General features: G+C 33.8%; 1 protein-coding gene across 2 annotated transcripts in view; it reads left to right on the plus strand.

The window, feature by feature from the left end:
- Positions 1-27,368, plus strand: part of LOC145260341 (tight junction-associated protein 1-like) — a 105,285-nt gene that overhangs the window by 45,583 nt on the left and 32,334 nt on the right. For both annotated transcript variants that reach the window (XM_080118259.1, XM_080118257.1), the window contains one exon: positions 8,189-8,229. In XM_080118259.1, the coding sequence (XP_079974385.1) occupies positions 8,189-8,229 (41 nt within the window). The remainder of the gene's footprint in view (positions 1-8,188; positions 8,230-27,368) is intronic.

Genomic DNA, 27,368 nt, shown 5'->3' on the forward strand with positions numbered 1-27,368 from the left:
CCGACGTAACTACCCCCGACAAACCCGACAAGCTACTAAGTCTCATCCCTTTACAGTGGAGATCCCTAGGTGCAAGAAAGCCTTTTACTCCAATAGTTTCTTCCCCAGAACTGCGGGTCTTTGGAACTCCCTTCCGGGATTCTGCTTTCCCAACTGCAATGATATGCAGAAGTTCAAGTGTAATGTTAACAAACATCTTTCTACTCTTCTCCCTTCATAATGACCCCGCTAATTAATTCCCTAATAGTAGCCCCCTGCTTCAAAGTGGCACTGTGCCTTGTTTGGGGTGAAAATTGAATAAAAAAAAAAAAAAAAAAAAAAAAAAAAACTTGAGGCTGTCATCCATGTTGGTCCCTATTCTGAAGGATGTGTCCAACCATTGGTTTGTCGAGGGTTCCATCCCTGGGCAGGTGACCAAGGGAGTGATCACATTGCTGAGAAAAGGTCAATGGCATGGTAGGGAGGAAGAGTTAGATGATTTCAGGCCCTTGACTCTGCTAAACACAGAGTTAAAGATTTTGGCCAAGGTTCTTGCGAATCGTTTGCAGGTTGTCATCACTGATTTGATTGAACCAGACCAGAGCTATGCTGTAAAGGGGAGATCGATTCAGGACAATCTTCATTTGATCCGCACGATAATAGAGGGACAGAAGACGCCACCGAGGCCACGCTGATCAGTTTGGATAAGTCCAAGGCTTTCGATAGGGTGGACCATCGGTTCCTAGGATCTGTGCTGGAGGCCGCCGGTTTAAATCCGGACTTCCGCAAGTGGATCTTTGTACTGTATGACAGGCCGACAGTAGCAGTGCAGATCAACAGTAAGCTGTCAAAGTCATTCGCCGTCTCCCAGTCGGTGCAACAGGGTTGTCTGCTGTCGCCTCTCTTGTACGTCCTGGCGTTGGAACGCGATTTAAGGGACGAGGCAACTACACCAGTCCTGCACGGGATAGCTCTCTCTGGAGGCACACTAACCAGGGTGTCCGCATTCGCTGATGACGCCACCGTGTTTGTGTCTTGCCCCACGGACATTCAAGCCGTCACCAAGGCGCTCGCTCAATACAAAGAAGTTACGGGGGTCGTCTTCAATCGCAGTAAGTCTGTGGGTCTGTAGTTGGGTGCCTGGACCAGAGTAAATTCGCTTCCGGGCATCTTCAGTTGGACCAACGGCCTAGTCCGGATCCTCGGTGTGTGGTTCGGAACTGGCTGGAAGTAGCGACTAAGGTCAAATCCTCTGTGAAGACTTGGATTCGAAGGAAATTGTCCTTGAAGGGTCGGGCGGAGGCGTGTGCTAGATATGACTTTCCGCTCATCCTTTACCATCTGTCTGTACTTCCCCTCCCTGCAGAACAACGAATCAGCTTACAGGAGCACCTCGATTCACTCTTGTGGAATGAGAGTAAGCATTATGTTTGCAGAGAGGTCTGTATTCGAAATCCGAGTGAGGGAGGTTTGGGACTACCCGATCTCCTGCATCACAAGCACGCAGAGAGGTTGGCCTTCCTGAACCGTTCACTGTAGTAGATGTTCCATGGGTCACTGCGGTTTGAAGCTCGTTTTCCAATCTCATATCTAACCCCTCGGTCGAAGCTCGGCGGAGACCGAGGGGGGAACAAAACTTCTACGCTGAATACCGGTCTGCACTTAGAGCGTTGCCAGGGACCAGTGTTCTCGAACAGTCTAGAAACAGTCTTTATCGGGAGCTAGTGGGGCGTAGCAAAAAGGAACCGCTAGTGAAGCAGATGGGGATGTCGTTAGAGGAGGTCCGCTCCCAGTGGAGTTGGGCGCCGGGACAGGACTTTCTTACCAACTCAGAATTTTCCCTTACCTGGCGACTTGTCCGGAACGCACTGCCCCTCTTTGACAAACTCCACTTGCACAAAAAAGAGACCCGGGTTTATTGCCTGCACTGCGACGAAGACATGAAGGAAACAGTTGGTCATGCTTTTTTCCACTGCAGCAGGCTTAAGACCCTCATAGGGTACGTCAATGAGGTAACGGCTCGCATCGATGCCAAGCGCCTGCTTGAACTCGACGATTCATACTTTGTGGAGAACATTGATCTGCCGCTGCCTAGGGAGAAAAGAATGGGTTTTCTGGCGATCCTAGCAGTTGCGAGAATGGTCATATGGATCACAAGCCTCAAGCGAGTCCGCGAAGGGATATCTGTTCCGGATCGGGATCTGATCGTCTACTTTAAACATCTGCTTAAAGATCAGATGCGATTGGAGGAGGTTACCTCGAGTGATCTTTGACAGGAGGTGGGTGCATGACACTAGCTTGTGCATCCAATGAGGTGCCAAGTTTGACTTCATGTTACCACCTTAGGCAGTTCACACGGGGTACTGGGTCCTACGGAACCCATCCCACTAGGTTAGCAATAGGAAATTAAAGAGACTCTTGACTGGTGGTACAAATGAGATCCCGTCCCCCGATTGTTTGTTTTGGCACTAGAGAACTTTCTGAGGCTACCCTACTATTACCCCCTCCCCCCCTCTTTTGTTTTGTCACACCTGGTCAACCCTTACTCGGAGGTCGCCTTCTACCCCCCACCCTTTTGTTTTTTGATGCTTTATTTATTTTTTCCCCCAATACCCAATAAGAATCCACCCCAATCCCCACTAGGGATCTCCACGCTTGTTTTTGGTGCCCCGGAAAACAGTAGGCTATCTAACTACTTAGATTAGCTCAGGGAGGGACCTTACTAACAATGCACTAGGCATTTTTATTTGATCATTTTTACTAGGTTGTTTTCCTCACTCCCCAACACGAAGTATTTGTTACCAAATTAAGAACTTTTATTTTTCAATGAATTGAACTTTTTCACACAAATGCATACATACTTATTTTAATTTATAAAAGAAAAAAAAAATGCACACACACACACACACAGAAATTGTAAATATATGCTTTTTGCTAAAACGCTGGGAATTCATTAGTTAGCTTTAGATTCCAGAGTGAATGAGGTATTGTGGTAAATGTTGCCAGTCAAGAGTAAGTCGCCAAAGACTCCAATTTTTACTTTAGTTACAAAGACCCTGCAACACTCCCCTCCCCAGGTCTTTTAGGGCCTTGTGCCTAAATTTGTTTTTTCTTTTGGAGATTTTACTTTTTAAATTTAATTTTATATTGAAATTTTTTTAATTGTAATTTTTTCTTTAAACGGATTAAATTAAATATCAAGATCAAAGTGTAGTATCTGTTCTTACTACATGCTGTACTTATGTTTATAACTTTGTGATATAAAGTGGGGGATCACTTTTCTGTATTAATTTAATGTAAAATGATCACCCACTTTGCAACCAGTCAGTCTCAAAGCCATTCAAGTCATTCTCCAGATCATTCAAGTTGTTTTTGAAGAATTCCAGTTATTTTTTAAACATTCAAACCATTCTTAAGGTCATTCAATTCATCCTTAAGTTCATTAGTCATTTTAAGTCATTTACTTTTTTAAGTCATTTCAGCCCATTTTTCGGTCATTTTAGTTTATCTTTAAGAATTTCATGTCAACCCTACATTCATGCATTCATTCATTACATGAGAGCATGCGACTAATGGCTATCGGCCTTGTTTTATTATGTGAAAGTACAGAATAGTTACAAAACACCCTCCCCATGTTAAAACTGCATTTCAAAATAATAGCGTTATTAGTTCAGCACGGTACCTTCTCTGCATAAGTACTGAAAAGTTTTTTGTTTGGGGAAGGGAGCAACATGACAGGATTGCTATTACTCCATGTATTAGATCAGTCGTTTCATTACTCACAGAAGTTAGTAGCAAATTTTACCCAGATATGTGCATCCTCGATGGCAAACGTCGAGAACATTTCTAGCTCCTAAAATGACATGGTATTCATGTCATCAATCAGTTGTTGATTGATGAAATGAATCAGCTGAAGAACAAACTTTCACTTCTCTATATTCTACTCTTCATGATGATCATGCTGTAGAATTTGCTACAGAATTTTAAAAAAATTCATTAGAATTACCAGGTATGCCACCACACAAATTACAGCTGAAAGCTGGATGTCCAATTATATATTACTCCCCGACAATGCAATGGAACAAGATTGTGTGTTGAACGACGTAACCTCATGTGATATAAGCTGCCATAGTAACTGGTGTGGCTAAGAGAGAATTGACATTCATTCTCAGAATACCAATTATTCTGTCAGAATTTGCAATTTAGTTTTAAAGTTCTCATTTTCCAATTATGTTTTATCGTGGCAATAAACAAGTCCCAAAGACAATCCTTGGCAATGGCTGGTCTCAGTTTAGCTTCACCTTGTTTTAGCTATGAACACTTTATGTAAGATGTTCATGGTAGGCTCCCCACAATGTCATATATATATATATATAGCACCAGATATTATCTATACAAGAGATTTATACAAATAACAAAGCCAATGCTTCATTCCATAATCACATTCGATCAGAAAAAAATCGTTTAACTTGTCATTTCATATTTACATGTACTTATTGACTGAATATAGACTTGACTTGAATGAACAACAGCCACCAGGTATAAATAGCAAATCTCTTTATTGATCCACTTTTGTTCAACAACACTAATCAGATCCACTATTCCAGATTACATTCTCAATAAACAACTTCTACTAATTCTAATAATATTGGATTATCAGTTTGATAATTATCTAACAAACACTGTTAATGATAATCGTCAAGCAGTTTAAACTGTTTAAAAATTCCTATTTCAGTCACCTAAACTTCAAAAGAATTTTACTGGTAAAAATAGCTTTCTTCCAGAAATGTTTCGTTTTGCCAGATAATCATATTTTCGTTTGTTTCAGTAAAACAATTCCATTGATAACTTTCAGTTATTTTTCTTAGATTACATGCTCTGAGCAATAAATACCTAACAAACCAATCATTCCTTTCCGCTTTCAATTATTTCATAAGTTACATCCGTGTTTAAAACTTTATTTAGTAGTTTATCCACAATCACTATTTTATGTGAATCACATATGATGATATCCCAGATAATCATAGTTTATTTTTTGGAGATGGGGATTTTTTTACTGAATCTGTTCTGGCTTTGTGACATATTTCCAGCAGACACATCTGGTTCTTATTTCGATTAATAAAGTTTATTATGAAAGGAGTTATGATCTTTTGAAGTTCAACATCAAAAATCATTATTCTTGCATCAACCTAATAGTTAAAATAAGATCCTATATTTCATCCTAGGAGCAACATCATCACAATTGCAACCATCTTTAGAAGTAGTTCCTATTTTTCCCTCTAAACGAGTCCTCCCACCGCACTCAGTCGGAGGATTTCTGCACTTTCGACAGATATGGGATTTCACCCTTATTAACTGGATCATATACTCCTACTATACATACCATGATCTTTCCATTTCCCAATTCAAAAATAATAAATTCTTCCTTCTCACATTCTTCCAAATCTCATTGGCTGAGAGTTGACAATTTATTAATTCCAGAATCTAAATCTTATAAATGCAAACGCTCCAGAAATTTTCAAATATGGCGTCACTCTCTACAAGAGGCAATCGTTTTAAATAAAATAAACATAATCAATTGCGACACATCAAGACATGTTCAGAAGCCAAGAATCCTTTTTATTTTATACATTAAATATACCATAATTGTTCTTTTACAGTTACACTACCATGCTAAATCTTCTTTGTTTACGTAGGTTGTACATGTTATTAAATACTGTTTTTCGACATGTTGGCACATACTGATATGCCATTATTTCACTTTTTTTATTTTATTTTATTTTTTTTAAGCTGGATAATTTTTTTTAAGTACGATTGACTAAAATTCTTTATATGCTTAATAAAAAAAAAAAAAAAAAAAAACTGATTAAGCGAATGACATAACCAAGACCCAGATTTTGCTGAAACCTTAGTGAACTATATTGCTTGACTTTAACATTTAATCATAACCAGAAATTGACAGTTTACATACTTCAAAATCTCATGTATGATTTTGAAGTCTTTAACCTGTCTATTCCTGACTATATGCATAGTGTGTGTGTGTGTACGTCTGTGAGTGTTCGTGTGTTTGCATGTTTATTTTTTTTTTGTGTGTGTATTTTTTTTTGTGTGTTTTTGTGTCTAGTTAGGGTTAGATACAAATCAATCTAATACTTGCGCCAGCCAGACTCAGCGTGGCCGAGTAGGTACAGCTAGTAATATATATATAATATAGCGAATACTAATTCAGCAGGTCAGTGGTGGTCTAATTAATAAAAAATTTTAGTGATTTGTTAGAAAATGTAAGAACCTATTTCTTATATTTATTACCTACCATAGCCTTATAGCAGATTTGATAAATTTATCAGCATTCTTGCCATTGAATAATTTCTTGTTGCGAACACTGAAGAAAATTAGCAGCAAGAGCAATTCATTCGGTTTTGTTTAAAAAGTGACATTTTACCAAATGTTAAAGACCGTTTGTTGGTTGCGACGTCAACAAACATCCAATTCCAGGCATTTGTTTATTCCATCATTCTCTAGGGAAGAAGATAATTCTTCTGAAAGAGTAAGCGACTCTCTCGTGTGACCTCTTGAAAAAATGAAAATTTTAAGCAAATTATGAACAGCAAAACCACCAAAGGATGTTCTTCTGGTGACTGTAGTGTGGAGAGAAATATATTGTCCATCAGACATTTAAATGAAAAATGGCTTGAACTTAGTACCTGGCTACAATGTAGATTACTGTAGAAAATTTAATGAATTGCAACGTTTATATATTCATGAAACGTGCTGGTGTGAACATAATTTCCTTATCAGAAAATTAGAATTGAATTATGGGATTGTGAATCCGGATTGCCCCCAGTGTTCAGAATCTTACTACTGATCAAAGGTGACGTTGATCAATTTTTAGCAAGCCAAGAATTTAGTTGGTCAATGATAAAACAAAAAAATAGCTTTTTTTCATATGTAAACATGAAAAAAGCTATTTTTGACATCAAATGAGGATTGTCTTAACATGTAATATCAATAGTTAAAATAAACTCGTTTCAATAAAATATTATCAAACTGTAAAGATTAGATGTTTTTGAAAAAAAAAAAAAAAAATTTGAGTATTGTAGCAAAATTACTGTTGGCACCAGGATTGATAGTATTGCCTTTAGTTACTGAAACTGTCGCCACTCTTGGTTGGCAGCCGAGTTCAGTGTATTGCAGATGTTATACATGCATATTTAAAAAAAGATTTCAATTCAATGGAGGGGTTTGTGTTACAAAGCTGTGGGTTCATGCATCAGAAGCTGCTTGCCTTGATTGATTGGTTTCCCTGGAAGATAGGGGGCTGAAATTTATTACAATCTCAAGAAAATGTTGAAGCCTAATAGATTATTAAAGTTTATTTTGAGAATCCAACTTCGGCAGATACTTCAGCTAGTTTTATTAAATGGCAATTTTTTTTTTCTGCTGACATTTATCTATTGATTTCTTATATATAAAAAAAAAAAAGAAAATATCTATTTTATGGCAAATGTTATTAGAAATGTTAAATCTAATTGTTCATGGTTTCAATTTACTATTGATTTTTTTTTTTGGGGGGGGGGGTAAAACATGTTTTCTTTTATATAAAACTAGCCTGGAGGTGTGTGTTGAGTAAAAAAAAAAAAACAAACCCCATAGTGATAGTAGGCAGGTGGCTCGAACTCATACAGCGAGAAAGGAAAAGAAAGTGGAGGTGTATGTAAGAGTGTTGGTTGAGGGGGGGGGGAATTGCGAGCGCAAAAAGAAAAAGTGGTAGTAGGCAGGCAAGCTCAAACCCATACCACAAAGAAGGAAAAGAAACTGAAAAAAAAAGTACCGTGTTTGCTGTTGTGCCCATCGCCAAACCAGAAGTGACGTAGGTTGAAATTAAGGCTAGACAATCGAAAAGAGGCGATAACTTTTGAAAATATCAGCGAAAAAAGCGACCCCTCCCTGTAGAAAACTGCCCAGTTGAGGGTGAAGGAATTAATGTTTTTGGCCAATTTTCAATATTTGTCGTCCGAAGGATCGAGCTTCAAAATGATACCAATCTTGTGAAAATCCGTTGCCTCTGTCGAAAGTTTTAGGCAGACATACAAACATGCATACACATATGCTAACAAACCGGTGAGATTTATACAATAGATGTTTATTTTGATGCCAATTCCTTGCATATTTTGTCCTTTAATTATTTTATTTATTTTTTCCATTCTAGGAGTGTGGTTGTACTTGTAACACATGCTTCAATTATAACAGGTAAGTTGAGTGTCTTTGTCCCTTTAATATTTTTTTTTCCTCCCTTTTCTCAGTTTTCCTCCTCAAATACTTAACCTTTTTTCTCTGCCTCCCCTCTTTATCATTTTTCAATTTTCCTTTCATGTTTAAAATAAAATTCTTCTATAATTATTCATTTTCTTTTCTTTGTTTAATTAGTGACTTTTTTTTTACCTAATTATTTTGTTTCCGTTTGGATAGAGGAGTGTGAATCAAGATATAAATATATATATATATAGTAGTGATAGGACGATTCCAATATTTTTCCCCCGATTCGATACAATTACCGATTCTGAATCTTTATAAATCTCTAAATATTTAACTGCATAGTTGTATTTTTCTTTAATTACCGCAAAAACACATGTTAAATGTACAGATATTTTCCTAAACGTAAAAATATACTTGTAGGGGACGATCTATCGATTTTTAGTGGTTTAAAATCAATAAATATTATTTCATCATTAATTACCAGCAGTGGAAGATTTAGCTTTAAACAAAATCTATAATATAAAGCTGAATGTCTGTGTGTATCTAGTCATGAATAGGCTCCTATATGGTTGACTATTTTAAAAAAACTGATTACATATAATGATAGAAGATGTATCGAGACAGAGGAATGGGTATGTTTGATTTGGCAGAACGGTGGTTCATTAAAATTGTGGGGTCTGCGTTCGTACCTGGTCCACAAAGTATGGAAATAAAAAATAAAAAAAAAACGTTTATAAGTGTTTTTGATATAGATGTACATAAGAATACTTTGATAACTGTTTTAACTTAAATAGGGATGGTATAATAAAATTGTATGGTCTGCGTTCGCGCCTGACCTCCATGGAATGGAAATAGGCACAAACTTTAATAAAGACTTTTCATATCTATCTGCGTAAGTATACTTTGATAATTGTTTCAGTTTGAAGAAATATGGTATAATAATATTGAGGTGTTCGTTCGCGCCTGACCTTCATAGAATGGGAATATGTCACAAAGTTTAACAAGGTTTTTTTAATATAAATTCACAGAATATTGTGATAAGTGTTTCAGTGTTAACAGGTATGGTATAATAAATTATGGGGTTTATCTATTTTATTTTTACTTTCATCATATTTTGCTTTGGTTTTGATACCCCCAAATTCGAAGCTATCTCTTTACAACCCTTCCTTTTCATAACTTATCATACTTTCATAAATCAGAGTCGATTTTCTGTGGGCTGTTTTTGAACCAGTCAACGACGGGTACTTTTGATAGTCAAATATAAAAGACACTACAAAGAATCGTTTTGGCATCGGAAAATTGGTACAAATTATTCCGATTTTTTTTTTTTTTTTTTTTGACCCAACACTAATATATATATATATATATATATATAGTCGTTCCAAAAGTAAAGCCTCTTATTTTTTTCATTCAAAGTTGAAGAGTTTTGAAGATGAAAGTAATACCATTAAAACGAGCAACCTTTTCTTCCAGCATTTATTTTTCTACATTTTCAATGCACTTTTGCTAGGAATACAATGATATATCTTTGCTTCTAACGCATTTCTGACTGGGGTTGCTTTCTCAGAATCAATATCTACAAAAAAGATTAAACTTTCAGGTCATGAATGCCCAAGTTCATAACACTGCAATTTGCAATCTTCTCTGATCCATTTGGATGGAATAAAAGAAATAAGACATGACTTTTGGAATACCCCACTTTTCTATTTCATTAAATAAAATAGACGTTTGTCTAATTCTATTTTTGATTCTTTCCAACTTTCAAATAACAGTCTACACTTCGGGCAGGAATTGGCTGATGTAATCGCCATAATTATCAGAAGTCTGAGTACTTTCCAATCCTTCTAGATTCATCATCAATTACAAAACAAAACAAAAAAAAAAAACTATAAATTGTTTAAAACTATTTAAATTAATCTATTCCTGATAGTGAATCCAAAAGCATTGGAAAGTACTCGGACTTATGATAAATATAACAATTACATCCTGGCTGAAGTGAAAACTGTTATTCAGAAGTTGGAAAGGATTCAAAATAGAATTAATAGACAAAAAAAAAACCATCTATTTTATTTATATATATAGGAAATTTTGTGCATATTTTATTGGTTTGAAAATACATGTTCTTTTTTACTAATTGTCGTAAAATTTTAATGATAAAATAGTATTATAATCTTCAAAAAACCTGAAAATTTTCATGGTTTTGTCCTATAGAACCAAAGATATGAGCATTTCAATATTCAATTTGTTTACAAGTGTGTATGTATATATATATATATATATATATATATATATATATATATATACCACATTTTTAGCAATTTTAAACATTTTAGAAGCAAACAATTGTTTCAGCTTAAACTGATATTTATTTAGCTCTTTGTATTAGCTGGAGTAAAAATATAAAAGCGCACACACACACACACACACACATATATATGAGAGAGAGAACTATATAAATACTAGTGTGGGCTGAAACAATTGTTTGCTTATATAGTCAATAAACTGAACTTTTTTTTTATGAACATAAATGTCTGTTGCTATTGAAGAATAAGTGGGGTAATATTAAAAGTATATGCATGCATGTATTTAAAAATTCTGTGGACGGTTCGAGCATGCTTACTTGCTTGAAGCTTGGGCGATTCTATCCTTTTAAAAAAGGATCACAGGGGAATTATGTGTGTGTGTGTGGCTGTGGCTCAGGCTAAGGAATAAGTGGAGAGTTGTATTGGTTTCGATTCTAGTTGATGGCACCTGTCATATTTTTTTTAGTTTTGATCTCATTACTATGTATTAAGTTTAATATAATCAATGGGTAATTGGCTCTATAATAATAATAAATGTAATTTGCATTAATTAAAATATCATATTTAAGCATATCTTACAACCAGGCAACACCAGGAAGCCTTTTAGTATGTTATAAAAGCCCCCTTTCGGTTTTGAGAGCTACTAGATACTCTCTGTAAGGTTGCCTACAAGGTGAAATCCATAGTAAACTGGGATGTGAATTCTCTTTTTTTTAACCTAGAAAAATTAGATTTCTGAATAAATCTCTGGAGTGTCTCATAGGTGTAAGTTTTCAGTTTTCTTTTTCTTTTAAAATTTTTATTTCTTTTAATTTTTTTTAATAAAATGTGTAAGACAATTTGTTAAGGTAATTAACTTTTGTTTCATATAAAAATAACAAAAAAATCACTTCCTGTTCCTTCCACACCACATACACACTTGGTACCTTCTGTTAATTTTGACTTTTTTTATTTGAAACCGATTGCAGTTGTTTATGGATAGTTATTGCTAAGTAGAGGAAAACTAGAGCTTTCCTTCTAGACAAGTTGCACAACTAAGGCTTGAGAATATCTGATCTATATTTGGCAAGGGGGATATATATAAATCCATACCTTTTTCAAGGTATTAATAAAAGTGATGCAGTACTCACCAAGTTCAGTCGATGCATTTAATCATTACGTCACAATCATTATATATATATATATATATATATATATATATATAGTTTGTTTCTTGTTTATTATCACATCTATGTAGAAATAATTATTTTTATGTAATTCCTTGCTAATTTCACAGCAATTCATTTCTGTTAGAAATTCAATTTCCTTTAAACAAACTCTGTCATATAATCACAGTTATATCATTGTAAGATTTAATGATAATTTTAGAACAAATTAACTGTTACATATGCTTCTGAAGAAGTTGGAAGCAAAAAATGGATAGCCCAGGCTACTATAAATGACTCCTACATTGTTTAACTTTATTTTTGCATTTGGAAATTGATTTCTGTTTGAATCGAGCTCAACTATATAAATTTCTTTTGTATTATCGCTATCATAGAAGAGGGTATTAATTAGACCTATCTAGTGTTGGCCAAGATATAGTGGACTCATTTTATCTATTTTGATTATTCTGACTATTCATTTTGGATAGTCAGAATAATCAAAATAGATAAAATATTTTTATATTATCTCTATCATAGAGAGAAGATGGTATTAATTAGACTTATGTACTTTGAATATTCTGACTATTCATTTTGGATATTCTCAAGATGAGAATATTAGTTCAAACTATCAATCTTCATCTTTTTAAAAAAATTCTGAAAAATGAAGTCCTTTAAGTTTGAAAATGTTATTTTTTTACGGATGTTAATTTGAGTTGTAAGGGAGACACCTCTTTTACATCCAATCAACACAAGTTATTTCTCTTGCTGATTGATTTTTCAGTTATAATTGAAAAATGTTTTCATATCAGTTGTCTGGGTGAGACTAATTTTTTAAATAAGCACATAGCAATATGTTGTTATAGTACCAATAACCTGGTAAAACAATAACAAATCAAAATTGGTTAGTCAGAATCAAAGTTTGATTTGTTAGCGTAAATGCTGTTTAGATCCAACTTTTAAAATTCGGGTAACATAATTTAATGTTGTATTACTAGATGAACTTATCATGTTTTACATCTGGTAAAAGCTGACAGATTTCAAATTTATGCAAATCTCCCATTTTTTTTTTTCTCTCTCTCAACAACAGTAACTACACACATTTCTCCAAATTTTGTCCAATTTTGAAATTCATAAAAAAAAAAAAAATACCCATCTAGTCGGAAACAGCTGGTTCATATAACTTTGCTTGATAATCAGGTTAGGTGTAGAAGGGAAAGGTAAAAAATAAATTTTTCCAGTTGTGAATGGTAGTCTGTCTTTTAATCTGCAACATGTTTCCGGTTTGAAACCTGCATTAGTGCTTATATGTATATTGAACTAACTTTCTTATGCTCATCACCAAATTCTACCTATATTGTTGTAACATGTTAGCAACATCCTTCAGCTGGCTTTGGATCACCTCTCCAGTACTTTGGAGTAGTTGCAAGATTGCTGTTTATTCTGAGTGAATTCAGGTTTTTCACAATTGTGTAAACCTTTCTCAATATTTTCTGCTTCATTAGAATATTTTATTGCAGGTCGTGTGAAAAACATTTGTAAATATCCTTAGGTATTCGCACAATGTTTCACTTGATGTAACCTCTGACCTCCTCCAGATGTATCTTGTTGGACTCTGTGAATCTTTCTGAAATTTTGAACAGAACCTTTTCTTTAATCGATGGGGACAGCATGCTCTCATTCCATTAGCCATGACTTTAAGATTTAATTCACAGTAGTATTTTTGAGTGTTGCCACACTGAGGACTTTCAATCTCTTGAAGAGTGTAACAGGACTGAATTTTACTAAGTACTTTATCCACTATGCTACAGGTCCTTGCTAATTCTCAAGTTTGACAAGATTTACCTGAAGAAGGTTGAACGTTACATCGATCAAATGTTGTGCAAATTACACTTGAGATGAGAATACTAGTCTGAATAATCCAAATAACACAAATTGTCAATCATCTAAAAAAAAAATTCAGAAACAGAAATAAATGTTTTATTTATCAATGGATTTTGAACATAAATTGTGAATTTTTCGTTTCAACCCTTCAGACTAAATGTTATCACAGAAACTGAGTTTTTTCAAACCAACTGTTTCTGGTGATCAGAGGAAATATTGAATTCAAATATCCCCAATTAAATAATTATCCAAGATCAAAAATTTAAAAACGCATAATTTAAGAAAATGTTTCAACTTATTTTGCTAAAATTTACAAAAAGAAGTTTCTTAATGCTTAAAAACTCTTTGAATGTTTTATCACAAAATAATACCATCATTAGATTGTTGCCAGTAAAGTCTGGAAAAATACTGTTTAATTTTGTTGTAGGGCATTTTTCATAAATGAAATGAAACCTCATATTTGCTCTTTGTGGATATCAGGTTTGAATGCAGATGACCCACCCCTCCCCATCATTATACTTGAATTAATGTCCATTTAGCATGTGTTGGACAGCTTTTAGAAATTGAATTTAAAAGTTAATCTGTCTCTTTTATTTATCCCTCTTTCTCTCAAGTCCATTCTTATCACCTCCCTGCCATGTTTTCCTTGGCCTTCCTCTGCCAACTGATCCTTTTACTGCAATTGTTTTACTTCTACTAACCCAACAACTCATCCATTCTTTTAATGTGATCATACCACACAGTCAACTGCTCTGTTCATGTCTCTCTATATTGCCCCCCCTCCACCTCCATGATAAACCCCCTTGTATAAAATGAATGCAACCATTGAAGTCCTTGTTTGACCTTGGTATAGGGCTTTGTTTACAAATGCAACTCCAGAGAGATCACAATATCATCAAAAGTAAAGCCCTCAAATTATTATTTTTGGACAACGTTTTTGATGATGTGACTTTCCTTGGAATATAACATGTTGAGTGGTGAGAAAAAAAAACAAAACTTGTAATTTCACATTTTTTTCACTTATCCATGAATTTGGCTTAAGTCACTTTATCCTGAGAAAGATTGAATTGATTGAAATGTTGACTACTTGAATGTTGACTTTTTATCCTTGAATAATATTCGTAAATTTTGAGATATCACTTGATCTGTGCAGGGTGAGACTAAAGTAGGTTGAATAAAATTTGTGTGTATTTAGTTGTACTTATTCTACGTTGCCAGGGAGTAATTTTACTTTTTTTTTTCTGTTTTATTTTTAACAGTGCTTTTTGTAGTGTTTATCTTGTAAATTGGACTTGGTAAAAAAAAAAAAAAAAAAAAAAAAAATTTTAGATATACACCCATGTTTTCTAATTTGTGTTAAAAAATGAAAAATTATGTTGTAAATTTAGCTGTCATACATAACACCAGCTCTATCTACTTGATGTTGCCTGGAATAGGTTTTTTTTTTCCGTAATAGATTCTATCAGAATAAATGTAGGATATTTTAAATGTCTATTTAGTAGCAATACCCAAGTAAAATAAGAAAATTCTCTTGATCTCATCTTACTGCTTTAGCTTATGGGAAGGGAGGAATGAATCTCCAAATTTCTAGAATTGTCAAGAACAAAAAAAAAAAGAACTTGATTTCCCCCCCCTTTTTTTTGTACACTCTATACCATCTTTATATTTAACCAAACTAATGGAGAGTAGAAAATGCATTGCTGTGTATGTATTTTTGGTAGCCCTGTATCTCTTACTTTTCTGCCTTATCCTTCAATCCTCATTTTCCATGAGCAATGTTTATGATCAAGGGGGGAAAATATGCTATTCCCTGGGTCGGCAGTTTAATATGAGCAATATTTTTGAGAAAACTCAAGTAATTTTGTCTTTCTATTCTTGTTGCCACTAAGTTGATGTCACTAATAAGAAGCGTGTAAAATGTTTTACCTCAGCTGATGTTATGTAACATTTTCACAAACAAATGATAAATAGTTTGCACATGTCATTTCCAACAAACATGTTGGATGTGCATGTATGTTATCACATGTGAGTGAGCAACAAAAAGACTTTTTACATACATGCACGATTGCTTGTCTTTCATTCTTTTTATTGTTGTTTTAAGGTGCAATCCTCTTGTGGTTGTTGAGCTTCTGTGTAATTTAAGACAAACGAAACACAATGGAGACTTGCTGGGGGTTTCAAAGGTTTTATTTAGAGAGTTTGCTCTTTGGAGAGAGACCACCTAAATTATTTCTTAATTTTATTACTTACCCATAAAATGATCAATGCACTGATAGTTTCGAGGCAACATTCACTTAAATTCTCTCTACATTGTCAGACGTATGTCGCCTATCTAGCTTCTCAACTCCAACTAACTAGAAACTCTATTCTGTCTCCTGAACACGTCATTTTTATGTAATATCATTCAACACTTACATTTCTAATACATTTTGTCTAGAGAAATAACCCTTGCCCTCCCCCTTCCTTGCTTCAATCACGACAGTTGTACTGGGTCTATATCTGTTTGCTGCCAGGATATTCTGATATGTACTATATGACCCTTGCTGAAATTTATTCTAGTTAACATAATCTCCACTTATTTGCATAGGGTCTCAATATCCACCTAGTAGTCCAAGGATCTAAACCTTGGTCTAATGTCCAAGGAGGCTGTCCTATCAGTAGGGGCATAATACCAAGATTGCTGCATTGCCATTTGGTGAATGGGTTTTGGATCATGCTGTAGTTTCTTGATATAATATTAGTAAGAATTGCTACTGCATTTTTTTTCTTCAGTGGTTTACAAAGATAATCTTTTCTTATTTCTTTGCTCTTCATTTCTCAGCTGACCTCTTCCACAAATCTTTAAAACCATAACCTAAGTCATAAAACAAAACACAAGTATAAATCCAGAACCCCAACTTCTAATGTAGATCCCTACCAAGTTTCCTTTTCCAACATTAGGGGTCTCTGTTACAAATTTGCAGATTTTGAAATCAATTTTGCAGGAGACCAAACTTAATGTTTCTGTGCAGAACTGGCATTGGCCAGTCACTCTCATCTTTGCTCTCTATTGTCCCCTCTGCAATTTAGTTACTTTTATTGAGCAAATCCTTTGACAAAATTGCATTCATGTCTGAAAATGTCCCCAATGTTGAGTGATTAGTCCACTCAAACAAGACTGATAATGAAAGGAAATTTTGTTGCAACTTTTCTCTTGGATATGAGTTTTTTAATTTTTTTATTTATTTATTTTTTTTTTTTTTTATTGCATTTTCACCCCAAATAAGGCACAGTGCCACTTTGATATAGGGGGCTACTATCTGGAACATAATTGTGGGGATACTATGTAGGGAGTTCAGCAGCAAGATGTCTGTTTACATTACACTTGAACTTCTGCATGTCAGTACAGTCGGACCCAGGAACCCGGAAAGGAATTCCAAAGTCTAGCAGTTCTGGGGAAGAAACTATTAGAGTAGAAGGCCATCTGGGAATCTCTACTGTATAGAGGTAGGATTTTGCTGTTTGTCGGGGGTATTTACATCAAGAAGGGGTACGAGGACTTGTAGTTTGTTGGAGCATCTACCATTAAAATACTTGTAAAACAGGCAGAGGGATGCAACATTTCATTGATGGGAGAGAAGCTGAAGCTTAGCTGACAGTTTGGGATGTATTAGGTTAGCAACTCTCTTTTGAACCCTGTCCAGGAGTGAGACTAGTAGCAGATGCACCAGCTCAAATGTGACAATACTTCATACATGGGCAAACGGTAGCCTTGTAGGTACAGGATACTTTCAGGCATAAGTAACCTTCTAGCATGGTAGAAATAGCCCACTTTTCTTTCAGCAGCTGCGGCAATGCCCTCAATGTATATGTTCCAACTCATGGTTCCTGTGAACGTTAAGCCGAGGAGTTTGAACAAAGTACTTTCAGGTAATGTATCATTAGCCATAGTTATTGATGGTAACGATAATTTCTTGTAATTATTAAAGGAAACGGGTTTAGTCTTGGAAGCATTGAATGTTACCATCCATTTTTATCCCCACTCAACTACAGACTGGAGGTCTTCCTCTAGGGTTTCCGCCATCGTTTTTCTCACGTGCCTGTTATAGTGTGGTGTCATCAACAAATATATCCATCTGAGACAAGTTTATCAGGGAAGTTGTTTATCAATATCAGGAATAATAGCAATACCACACCATTTTTTTTCTTTAGATCAAATAAACTCAAACCAAGCATTATTGAAAAGAGCATAAAAAATAAAGAAATAATATTTAAAAATTTTTAAAATCGATCATTTAGAACTGGAGTTATGACCATTCAAAGTATCAAAAAAATGTGTGGTTCACTGGACATTTTGCCTTTAGTCAGTCCTATTCAAATGCATATAAGCTTGTGACTGAAAATGCTAGGAAATTTGCACAATTTACAAACGAATCCATCTTTAAAAAGCTGTATCTTCAGATCTTAAGATATGATGAAATTTTGAACATATCATAATAACATGAAGGTTCAGTTGGCGTTATTTACAACTATCTCACTTTGTAACTTATATTCCAGTTTCATTTTAGCAGCTTTAAGTAAAAACATCAGAAAAACAGTTAAGGAGAATGGTAAGTAAGGTTTTATCATCGGAAGTATTATTATGATGGACATTATCATTTGCCATTATAACACCATGAAAAATCCAAGATGACAATGAGAAAATCCAAGATGGCAACCAGGAAATCCAAAATGGCCATCATGACACAATTCAAAGATATTAACAAAATATGGCTTGTAGCATATCAAATTAAAAGAAATTTTGTACAGATCAAAATTATGTTTTCAAGTACATTGAACTAATTAGCATAATTTTCATTTTAACGGCTTTAAGTAGAAGCATAAAAAACAGTTAAAAAAAATGGGAAGTAAGACTTTATTATCATGCGAAATATTACTCCGATGGACATTATCATTTGTCATCATTACACTGTGAAAAATCCAAGATGGCCACCAGGACACGATTCAAAGAAATTATTAACAAAATATGGCTTGTAGCATATCAAATGAAAGGAAATTTTGTACATATTAAAATTATGTTTTCAAGTACATTAAACTAATTAGGATAATTAAATTTCATTTTAACAGCTTCAAATTACTGTGATAATTACCGAGTGAGTTTCTGCCACTATTTTGTAAAAATTTTTTTATTTTCAAGTCATTATCGAGACTTCAAGAGACATCAGTCATTTTTTCTTATTCTCATGTAACGCTTGACACTACTTGTTTTTTGAACAGAATAAACATTAACACCAAACATTTATGAGAAGAAGAGTAATCTTGCCTTTGGTAACATTTATTTGTTATATATTTGTTTTTTGACCACTTTTTCATACCTCTATGGATTGTAAAACAAACCCAATAAATGTTATTCTTTTACTTAACTGGATAAGTGGTTTGTGTGTTTTAACTCATTTAAAAGCGTAGCCATTGTCGGTTATTCTTTTTCAAGGAATGTATTTTTTTAAAATATTCTTTTCCTTTCCATAATTAAAACATGTTTTCTAAATAATAAAAAAATAAAATGAATACTTTGTAAGTTGATGGACGTTTTGTTGACAGATTTTTTTTGTGTGTGTCTCAGCACACAAAAATTCTCATGTTTATATGCGGTTGTCACTACTTTTATCGATTCGTGCATAAAAAGTTTTAATTCAATTCTTTTCACATTTTAGGACAAAAGAAATTAATATATTCGCTATTAAATATCGTTTGAACACAGTTTCTGTCTTTATTTATATTTGATACAAAGATAAAGATACAAAACGTTAACTTTGAGATGTTGTATTTGCGACTTGAAAATCAAGAACAACAAAAGAAAACAAAAAACAATGTACATTGTCAGTTATTCTTTTTCAAAAAAACATTCTTTTCCTGTCCATAATTAAAACTTATGTTTTCTAAATAACAAAAATAAAATGAATATTTTAGGTATATAAGTTAGTTGATGAACACTTGTTTACAGATTTTTTTTGTGCACGTCACGACGCACAATTTTCATGTTTATATGCGGTTGTCACTACTTCTATCGACTCGTGCACAAAAAGTTTTTATCCAATTCTTTTCAAATTTTAGAGAAAAAAAAATTAATATATTCGCTATTAAATAGCATTTGAACACAGTTTCTATCTTATCTTTGTACTACAAAGAGTCAATTTTGAGATATTCCGACTTTTGACTGAAAGACGTACGTGTTGTGTTTGAATTCCGTAACAAAGGTAATTCTTTTCCCTGATTAGCTAAAACTAGAAACGTCGTCGACGACGGGTACAATGTGCACACACCTCGACCGCTTATTTGCAAAAAGTGATCTACTGCGAGCAGGCATGCTATGCTGGTATGTTTCATCGTTAATAGTGGGATTTAAATAGTGATTTCTTCAAATATACAAATCACAACAAAAATATTAAAATACCAAAGTAAATTTTATTGTAAATCCAGTTATAAGTTTTATTTTGATGGAGGTAGGAGAAATGTACTTTTTACTGATTTAAAAACTATAGGTCTCAAATTAGTAGTGCATGCCTTGTCCACCGCTGAACATTGTGGTGTCGGGTATTGCTCATAATAAAGGTTTAAGGATCGATCCTTGAAGTACACCCGCATTTTTATCATATTGTTTTGATGTATGACCATCAAGGACAACCTGGATTCTTCTCTTATTTAAGGATTTAATTATGTTAAGTATTCGTCCAGTAATACCATATGATCTGATCTTCCTGAGAAGACCATGCCATACCCTGTCGAAAGCCTTAGATATATCTAGGGCTACTGCCTTATCTTACCCTGCCATATACATTCAGAGATTACAGTTAGAATATCTGCAGTAGAACAGGCTTATCTAAATCCATATTGTTGGTCGGACAGAAATTTAGCAACTGTAAGGTGGTGGACTAGGGCCTGATTAATTATGGACTCAAATATTTTGGTGAAAAGAGGGAGGAACCTCATGGGGCGATAATTCAATGGGTCAGTTCTTTCGCCAGAATTCTTGTAAACTAGTACCACAGAAGCAGTTTTCTAGCAGTCAGAAAAGCAAGATTCGTTAAGGCATTTGTTGAAAAGTTTGGAAAAAACTGGAGCAACCTCAGCCGAGCATTTTTTTTAATAGTATAGCCGGGATGAGATCAGGTCCACATGCTTTTGAGGTTTTTAGGGTTTTTTTTTTTTTTTTTTTTGATATCATGCTCTGATTTTCAGATCATCTAGTGTGGTTTCTATCTGCAAAGGAAAATCAGGGAGGGAGTAGCTTGCTGGGTTTAATGTAGAGTTTGAGGCAAAGCAACTGGCAAGCATGTTAGCCTTCTCAGTTGCTGTGCAAGCAACCTCATGATTGTTAGTGGGTGTGGCGGCGGCGGGGGGGGGGTTGATTGTTCATTATTTACTACACTGTTGTAGATTTTCCAGAAGTCATAAGTTCCTAATTTCTGCACTTGAATGTGTTTTCTGGTGGTTTCAATGTATTCTCTTAACTGTCGTTATTTCTTTCTTACAATTTCTTCTAGCTTTTGTCTGTTTGTATTAGACTTATGTCAGATAAATCTGCAGTATGTGTGGTGCCTTTGAGCAATGGTAGTTGCACAAGTAGAAGTAAACCATTAGGGAGAGTGAGGTTTGCTATAGAACTTCCATGTGAGAACATGTTTCAATTACTGCTTTGAACCATTCAGTGGTTTAATTTGCACACTGATCTGCAGGAAGAGAAAAGGTATTTCCCCATGTGGCATCTCTGAAATCCCTGATGGCTTCCTAGTCGGCCTTTTTATGGTACCTTGTTTTGAGCAATGTCTCTTCAGTTTTGTGTCCCGCTCACACATGTACCTGATGTTGAAGGATATTTTGCAAGCCTTTTTGATTTTTTTTTTTTTTTTTTTTTTTTTTTTTTTTTGTTTTTGTTTTGACAACTTGCCCTGAATAATGCCCATCTATTGTCCTGTCTCCCCTGGGATCCTCCAATTGCTCAGTTATCTCCATTAAGATCAAAATAGAATTGAGAAAGTTCTCTGATGTCCCTTTCGATTGTAGAGTTTATTAGTTCTTATTACTTACTCTTGCAACTCCTTTCACTGTTTAGTATGCTTCCTAACAAAACTCACCAGCAGAGGAAAGTGGAGGATGTTTTTGCTTGTCAAAATTAAGCTTCTCTGTTTTCAGTCGGCTCACTGTATTTATCCAGACCGGTTTTCATTTTTAAACATTCTTTTTCTAAGCAGCAAAACACAATTTTATTATTTTTATGATTTACTAAGTTTTCTAAATCATAACTTGTCAAAACAAGCCTTGAATTTCAGATGCGATCAAATCTCATTCCATTTGTTCACATTATTTAGTGTAACTTGTGTTAAACAGTGTTACACTCTTCGTTACTTGTTGGGGAAATGATAAAACTATTTTTATTTAAAAAAATTTTTTTTTAATGTTCATCTTATTAAATTAAAAATGCATAAAGCTCCAATTTAAAACAAAAAGCTTGATTTTAATGGAGTTTTAACAAAAATTGTTTCACTGACAAAACGAGCATAATGTAAAAATTTTCATTTCTATTTTTTTTTTTTTACATGTGCATTGACAGCATTGTGCATTCCTCAATAAAACCGTATGTATTTTGTACAACACTTTTTATCTTTAAATTAACAGAACCTCTAAATATTGAATAAATTATTTTAAAACACCTTAATATAATTAATTAGCTATATTTACCTTGTGTTGCCTGCATAGAAATATAGTTGCGTGGAAGGTTTAAAGAAAATATATTCATGTTTACATTTTTTTTTTTTTTTTTTTTTTAATGAATATATGATTAATAGTAAATAATAAAAATAATTCAGTGTATCTTTGTGAATCTACGATGTTAAGAATCCAATAAATTGAATAAAAAAAAAAACAAAAAAAAACGAGGCAGAGTACAGCAGATCACTACTCGATGCTATCCATGTCAGGCAAAGGTTTTTGGCCATTTAATGCAGGCGGACGGTTTGAAAAAAGCTTGATGTCAGGAAAAATCGCCAGAAAAAAAAAGCAGAGACAACAAAGTTCACTGACCGTCTCAACAGGTTCACTAGAAACACAACTATGGATCTCATCAGATGGAAGACTGGAGAGATCATTGATGTCTGCAATAACTGACCTGATACATGAAGTATTTATGAAAGTTATGTATGAATGAGAACGGTGCACTTTGTTGGAGATTACAAAAAGTAAAAACGGTCAGGGGTATTATATGTTGGACCCAGGAATATTAAAATCGAATATTGTATGAAACTGAAAAAAACAAAACTTTTGTCTAAATTTTGGGAGGAACTCTTATTTAGAAAACACTGGAACAATAACAACACAACTTCCAAAAACTCTCTCCCAACTGCATGAATCTTGTTTGCTTTTGCACCGTCTGTCTCACTGTTATCCTATCTCGTCTGTTAAAATGGGTGATCAGTGTTGATCCCTGCAAATCACCAATACCTACAAAAAGCCATAACTCCAAGCATGCACCTTGTTCACTATTTTCAATGGCTCCCCAACAAGCCAACAACTCCTCCCTATTTTCATAAATATATCATATGGTCTGACATGCTTCCAGAGTCAGTTTTTAGTTGGAATCGTAGTCGGATTTCTAAGAGTACTAGGAGTCTGAGTTAGTTGGAATTTTTTATCCAACTCTGACTCCTTAAGTACAATACATTTATTTTTTTACACGGTTTTCCTGTTTGGTTTTACCAGCTGCACAATTAAGCAGTTTTTGTATGGTTTTGCTTTTATTTTTGGAGATAAATAATATTTTGTACTGTACTGCAATGTTTCTACTTCATCCAAATATTTTGGTCCATCAAATCCTTGCAAATCTTGTCTGGACAGCTGTTTTCGTTTTGATTGTGATGTCACACAATCCATGAAAATTCTGTCTTTGAGTGAGATCACTGTGGATTACATCGGATAACAATCAGATTGTAATCAGAAAGTTATCCAGTTCTTGAATCAAATAGAATTTGGCAATTGGATTAGTCTGGGATCAATCCAGAATTACAATCTTATCAAAAAAAACGGGCCTAATCAATAAGAAACAACCCATGTTACTGTAGCCCTTTATACCTTTTTCCTGTTTTTGCTTTGATCCTCTTTCCATAATTGCAATATTATCTTTGAAAAAATTTCTTTGTGTAATATATCTTTACTCCCATCTTCTGATGAGAAGCGTTTGGCTTTGAAATGCTATGGCCTAAAAGGTTTCCCTATCTCAATACTTTTGAACTGATAGCATAATAAAATTTCATTGTAAATTTATCCCTTTGTTATCTTAACTTTTTCTATAAAGCTGGTTGAGTGTATATGAGTATATTTATCATACAAGTGAACATTAAACGTAAAAAATAATATACATGAAAAGTATTTATAAAATGCTTGCTGAATAGTTGTGGGAGGTTGGTATATGGATCTGCAGAATAGATTTCCATATAGGGGTCCAGGAGTTGGAAGCGAGGATATCAAAGAAGTTGGAGTCTGCATCTTAGGAATTCTAGGAGTTGGACTTTTACCATCTAACTCTGCAACCCTGCATACATCTTCAAAAATGCATCATTGCCACACCTGAACTGCATCATCTATCACTACTCTTTTCCTCTTAGACAGCATCCAAAAAAAAAAATAATTTAATAGGTCTTGCACTGCCGATCACTACGCTGTTATCTCGCTGACCACTCTGCCCTCATTAACCCTTATACTTGCCTTCTGACCTTCATAAGTGGTGCCTTCCTTGTAAAGAGAAATTTTTTTTTAAATTCCTGATTGGGTTTTTTTTCTCCAGTTACTGAACAATACAACATGTAACATTGAATTTGCAAGAATAATTTTTTAAATTTAGTAAAAAAAAAAAAAAAAAAAAAAAAAAAAAAAAAAAAAAATCGAATTTTTACTTAAACACTAACGTCCATATCTTAGTTTTTCTGCTGAGGTCGAGTTTGGTGGTTTGATATCAACTCATTTCGATTTCCCAAAACTCTCCCAACCTAGTCCAAGCCACAATCTGCCTTCAATTGAGTCCAACTCACAACTGTTGTGAACCGTTACACCCAAAACTGTCCTCAACTGTTTCTGTCATAAAATGGTTGAAAAATTCATAACCATTCCTCAAAAATTAACTATAAATATTTTTTTTCTTTATTCCTGTACACTACCACATCTTGACCAACAATCCCATGTCAGCTTCCTTCTGTGTGCATTTATAAACGACTTCCTATCCATTGTTTTCCCACCAACCTCATTTCCTCTTGTTTTTGTCATACTGTTTCTCTTTCTCCCCCATTTCCCAACATTTAGGTGGTAATGCTGATAGTATCTGTTCTGCCCAAAGGCAGTACAATAATATTGTGAAATCTGCATTCATGCCAGATGTTCATAGGAAATAGATCACAAACTCCAATAAAGATTTTGGAAGTGGATCCCCAAAACCTGATATATTTTAAACTACATTAACCAGAGAACTTAGATAAATATGTTTCGCTCAGTTTGAACGAATGTAGTACAATCTGTGTATACACCTGACGTCCATTGTATGCATAATATATTTTAGGCATGTTAGCAATATAAAACATATGAAGAATACAATTGTGGAATTTTCAACTAGTTTATTAATATTTTGAATTTGTTTGATGTTTTACATTTTCTATACAGGTACATATTGAAACAAACCATGGATATTGTTAATTGTATAATTACTGGTGTCTGTGCAGCTGTAAAAAAAACAATGTTCGTTTTTCAACTTATAACTTTTATAATTAAAAACGCTTTAAAGTAAACAGCTGTTGTCTTTTTTACAAACAATGTCAATACTTTGAGGTAACTGGTGCATTGAACCCAAAGATTGTCTCATCCGCATGAAGTCCTCCTTGTTGGTAACGGTTATTTATTAAACCTGCACGTTTGCTGGTTTTTACCTCCGACACCAGGAATGGCAAGGTGCAGCAGTTGCATACAAAGTCTGAAAATGGACCCCTCCCCTCATTTTGCGGTTCCATGTCTGGCATGTCTTTGTTTAGGGACGACAAATCCTGATGACACTATTGAATTTTTACTAGAGCTCTGTTAACCGGGTAGCTTTATCACTACCATATTGCTGCTTTGCCATCAAGATGAGGAACGGTTGAATTTTGGTGGCAGAGGTGGTTGCTTCTGATACTTTGATGTCGCTTGATGTAGATATTTTTTCACTACAAATTACATTCTAATCATTCCACTTCCATTTAAAAACTTGTAATCATTATGAAATAACACATATCTCCAGTTGCCTCTAGAAATTTTGGTTTCCAACTATCAAATTTTTTTTATTCACTTAAAAAAAAAAAAGATTGGTCTTTTTTACATTACAAATGATACTAACACTTCAGTTAGCTGCTGCTGATGCTTGCATATATATTAGGTTGGTGTAAAAATATTTTTTATTAGATGTATATACGTCAAAAAATGACATTATTTTTGCAACGACCTAATATATATATATATATATATATATATATATATATATATATATAATACTCCTAGATCGGCAGATACAGTTTCGCTGTATCAAATCTGTACTTAGACTGGCAAGTGATTGAGACTTTGTTGTCGAGTTGAGATTTGGCAATTTTAACAATTGTGGCATTATTACATGTGAGATTATTTTATTAAAGTTTTTTTTTTTTAATCGCTATAAAGAAAGCAAACACTCAAGTTAGAATTTAAAAATAAAAATAACTGTAAAAAGTTGGAAAAGTGTGACATCTTTGCTCTCAGTCTGAACAAAGCAGAAAGGGACATAATTCTTTAAAAGCATCAATCAGAATTATGCCCCTTGATGTGGCATTTGCTCTTGTATTGTAGCATAGATTGAACAAGATGGCCATTCTAAGCACATAGCTCAACTTATGCTAATTCTTAATTTGCACTTATCATTTATTAATATCTAAATTCTTTGTAATTTGTTTAATTTTACTTCTAATTTAATCTGGAATATTTTGCCATTTACTTATTAATTAATGTACCATGGATTTGTAAACTAATTTACAATGTCAGCTGTTGCACAAGTTTACGCACTGTGTTTTGACAGTAAATAATCTACAAAGAATTAATGTGCCATAAAACAAACAAACAAACCAAACTCTATCAAAACGATTGCCTCATTTTAAAATAATGCCTGGTTTTAATTTTGTGAAGTTCATTTTGTTTGTGCTTGTATTAAATATGATATTAAGCTTCCTCCATTAAAGCTGATGTAGAGGGGGAACATTATGCTTTGCCAGTGTTTGCATCAATAATTATATAAAATTGTAGAATGTCAGTAATTTAAGTTTTCATATGTAAATTGTCATTTCTAATGACCTAAAGAAAAAAAATCCACTGTTGACTTAAAATTTAGAATGAAGGATTTTTCTCTGAATTCATTACAAGTGGCAGGGGTTCTGACTTGCTATTTGCTTTCCTGCTTCTCACAGCTTGAAATAGTTATATCATAGGCTACTAAAGAAGGGATACATTTTTACTTGCTAAATTTTGTGTAATAGGATAGATTTATACTTATATGCTAATAAACACACATTGGTTTTTATTATAAAGTGGGGAATTAAAATTTTGCTATTATTGAAGCGCTTCTGCCTTCTGGGAAAAAAAACAAAAAAAAAAAACAAATGCAATTATAATTTTTTTTCTGCCTAAAATCTACATTAAAATGTGTTTATAAATCAAGAAATTGCATTTTTTTTTTTTTTTTTTGTCAAAATTGACTTAACAGTCCTGTTACACCTATGTTGCATGCATC

Source organism: Euprymna scolopes, chromosome 36, assembly GCF_053919585.1.
Source record: "Euprymna scolopes isolate OS-2025 chromosome 36, ASM5391958v1, whole genome shotgun sequence".
Taxonomy (NCBI): Eukaryota; Metazoa; Mollusca; class Cephalopoda; order Sepiida; family Sepiolidae; genus Euprymna; species Euprymna scolopes.